General features: G+C 37.7%; 1 protein-coding gene across 1 annotated transcript; it reads left to right on the top strand.

The window, feature by feature from the left end:
* The first annotated feature begins 1,202 nt into the window (after nt 1-1,202).
* On the top strand, nt 1,203-2,332 carry LOC125931776 (AP-4 complex subunit sigma-1-like). Its single transcript, XM_049643996.1, has one exon. It carries the CDS (start codon nt 1,415-1,417, stop codon nt 1,847-1,849), a length of 435 nt encoding a protein of 144 aa, XP_049499953.1. The 5' UTR covers nt 1,203-1,414; the 3' UTR covers nt 1,850-2,332.
* The last annotated feature ends 1,500 nt before the right edge of the window (nt 2,333-3,832 follow it).

Below are 3,832 nucleotides of genomic sequence, written 5' to 3'. Positions count from 1 at the left end.
TAGCCACTGTTTTTTTCTTTTTCTTTTTCTTTTTTTTAAAATATATGAAATTTATTGTCAAATTGGTTTCCATGCAACACCCAGTGCTCATCCCAACAGATGCCCTCCTCAATACCCATCACCCACTCTCCCCTTCCTCCCACCCCCCATCAGCCCTCAATAGCCAAATTATGGAAAGAGCCTAAATGTCCATCAACTGATGAATGGATAAAGAAATTGTGGTTTATATGCTAAGTCAGCCACTGTTTTTTCTGACAGGCTTAGAAGGCACTAGGGAATATAGAAAAGATATAGGATATATGAAGTATAAGTCCTAGGTTCTAGCCCTATTGTGTTGATTTTGGGCAAGTCACTTCTTGCAAGATATACAAAGTAATAATATTTTCCTGCTTAACTATAGGGAGGGATTGAGCAAACTTCAAAGAATGAGGTATAACCATCAATGAATTTTTCCCTATAGTGAATATTTGTTCCTGAATATGAGGTTTGGCCTTTCCAACAATTTTGAGAGAAGCTTGGGAAGCAGGAAATGTGCTGACATTGCAGTAGTCTCGGTGTGTGCAAAGTTCTCAACCTGTAATCATCTAGGAATGCAATTCTGGCAATATCAGGTATCCAAATTCCACCTGTGTTTCCCCTTGATGTCCCATATGGCCCTAAGACATCTGCTATAACAGATGTGTATGTATTTCAGTTGATAAAGGGAAAGATGTCTGGGTGAGGGGAGAGGATACTGCTGCTATAGATCAAGATAGTTTGAGATAATGAGTATTGGGGTTTCTGCACTTTGCATGGTGTACTCTTAGCAGTGGGCCCCATTCCTCCAGGGATTTACATGGCAAATGGTGGAGATGAGATGTGAAGAAGAAAGAGTGAAAAGTCTTTGCTCAAATGGAGGCTTTTCAAAAGGCATTCGGAAAAAAGGAAGTTTGGGAGGACAAGATACTCAGATTCTAGTCCCAGTTCTGTCACTGACTTCATGTGGGGACTTGGGAAAGTAATTTCTTAGTTCTGACCCTCAGTTTCTTTATATTAAAAAAGTGGTTGGATTAACTGATTTCCAAGGTACGTTCTTACTCTGACCTTCAGCACTTTGGGTCCTCAAAGTTCTTTGGAGAGGGAGCAAATAACAAGACTGTCAGGTATCATAAACAGAAAGTTAAGGAATATAAAATAATAAAAAAGACTAAAAGTCAAAATGGCTGCCCCAAGGAAGCCCGCACCAAGCAGCTAAGAAGGTTTGGGGAACAAGCTTCTGCGGGAAAGGGGGAGGGGGGCTCTCGGAAGAGCCATCGCCAGAACCATAGGCAGGAGTATCGCCCCCCCCCCCCCCCCGCCAAGCTGCACAGGTTCTAGTTTCAGATACCCCTTGACATAACTTTTGAGCTATCTGGAAAAATACTGGCCAGGAAAAATGATAAAATTTTTCCTCATGGTGAATAAACAAGGGCAGACCCGACTTTCTAAATACTATGAACATGTGGAGATTAATAAGCGTACACTTCTGGAAACGGAAGTCATAAGGAGCTGTCTCTCCCGATCCAATGAGCAATGCTCTTTCATTGAATTTAAGGATTTTAAGCTGATATATCGACAGTATGCAGCTCTCTTCATTGTGGTTGGAGTTAATGACACTGAGAACGAGATGGCAATTTATGGATTCATCCATAACTTTGTGGAAGTTTTAGATGAGTACTTCAGCCGCGTGAGTGAATTAGATATAATGTTTAATTTGAATAAAGTACACATTATTTTGGATGAGATGGTGTTGAATGGCTGCATTGTGGAAACGAATCGGGCAAGAATTCTTGCCCCTCTACTCATTCTTGATAAAATGTCAGAAAGCTGAATAATGGAAGTCTCTGCCAGACAACATCAACTTGTGGAAGTGAGAATACCATGGAATACCTCTTTACATCTGTAGCCCAAAAAGTCTGCAAGACTGTACATTGCAAAATGGGGTACCCTTCCAAAGACATTTTATACAGGTGTTTTCCACAGTTCCTAAGTGGAAAACAAACTATTTTAAAATATGGTGTACAAAGAAAATTTTTCTCTAAGAGACAAATTTTATTTTCTAACCATAAGCATTTTTTCCCCACTTGTTCAACTTTTGTTGAGTTCTGAGGGTATCTTTTTTGTTCTTTGCTTTCCTTTGTATATTTAATTCAGGATAACAGCATGAGAAGAACATGAGACAACTATCAGCCAATAAAGTTCTAAACACAGAGCACTTCGAATGTTTTCTGAATGCTTTTTCCTTAAAATGTCTTAAGTCCAAACTTCACTGAATTGTGTACCTAATAAAAATTGAGAATTAAATTTTATTTGCCAGTTTAAAAGAAATAATAATAATAAAAAAATAATTTTTCAGTGCAAAAAAAGAAAGTATGAATTGATGCATTATGTTATTAGAATTTTACTTTCCATCTTTCCCAGGATAAATATCTTGTCCTATTTTCCCTAGAAGCAATCCAAATTACTGGTAGTTGCAATATTTCACCATTCCAATTGAATCTCCTAAACTGCCTGATTCACTCAAAATGAACTTCAGGATATATATATATATATTTTTTTTTTTTTCACTAGAAGCCAATGCTTTATTTTTGCTTCAGAAAATATGGTCACCATAACTTTATAACGCTCACCTTATCTTTCCTTTCTAGGCTTTTCTCATGTATATCATTTTTTTCGTTGGTGTAATAACATTCAAAGCAATGGAAACTTTATATAAATGTAATCTGCTTATATCACTTATTACTTACAAATGACATGTGTTTGGGACAAAAATCCATTCTTAAAACTAGACATTTACAGTGGATGCTTGGAATAGACAAAGAGGACAACTGGGCTTCTCTACTGTTAGGTTCTGGAGATAATTATAGGGCAGAACTATCTGGGGAGTGAGGAGGGATAGCAGCAGAAACAGAGAGAAGGAGGTTTCAAATATCCTTTGTGTATGGCCTCTGCTTATAGGGATTGGGAGCCAGAAGGTTTGAACTTAGGTGAAGTAGTGGGCAGATCATATCTGCCTGAATTTTTATCTCCAGCCCAAATCTCTCCTGAGTACCAGACTGGAATTTCAAACTGCCTGTTCTATCTCTCAATATGGCACCATGAACTCATTTATCTTTCCTTTAAGATCCCTTTCTTCTCCTGGATTCATTGTTCCTATTACTGGCACAACCATTCCCCCACTCCAATCACTAAGACTAATAACTTTATCAATATATCTGATTCTTCTATTGCCTCACTAAATCCAATCAATTGCCACGTATGGATATTCCTCCATAATCTCTCTCATGAGGAAAAAAAACTCCTATGCATACTTACTACTACCACCTTCATTTAAGCCTTCATAACTTCTCGTTTCAAATATAATGAATAACATTTTTATCTGATCCATTCCTTCTAAACCTTGCCAACTTCAATCAATAAAAGCCTAGAGCAACCTTTAGCTTAATTTCTTTTCCTACCAGTAGTCCCACCAGTAATGTTAGACCAAGTTTATGGGAAAGTGATATTCTCAATTTTTAGTGGTACATATGCATTTTTTATTGAGAGATTTTTTTTTAATTTTTTATTTTTTAATATATGAAATTTACTGTCAAATTGGTTTCCATACAACACCCAGTGCTCAACCCAAAAGGTGCCCTCCTCAATACCCATCACCCACCCTGCCCTCCCTCCCACCCCCCATCAACCCTCAGTTTGTTCTCAGTTTTTAACAGTCTCTTATGCTTTGGCTCTCTACCACTCTAACCTCTTTTTTTTTTTTTTTTCTTCCCTCCCCCATGGGTTTCTGTTATGTTTCTCAGGATCCACATAAGAG

The sequence above is a fragment of the Panthera uncia genome, chromosome X, assembly GCF_023721935.1.
Source record: "Panthera uncia isolate 11264 chromosome X, Puncia_PCG_1.0, whole genome shotgun sequence".
Lineage (NCBI taxonomy): Eukaryota > Metazoa > Chordata > Mammalia > Carnivora > Felidae > Panthera > Panthera uncia.
This window is presented reverse-complemented; position numbering and strand designations above follow the sequence as displayed.

Excerpts from the sequence above, each read along its gene's own strand:
- LOC125931776 (XM_049643996.1), top strand. The coding sequence starts at position 1,415 with ATGATAAAATTTTTCCTCATGGTGAATAAACAAGGGCAGACCCGACTT.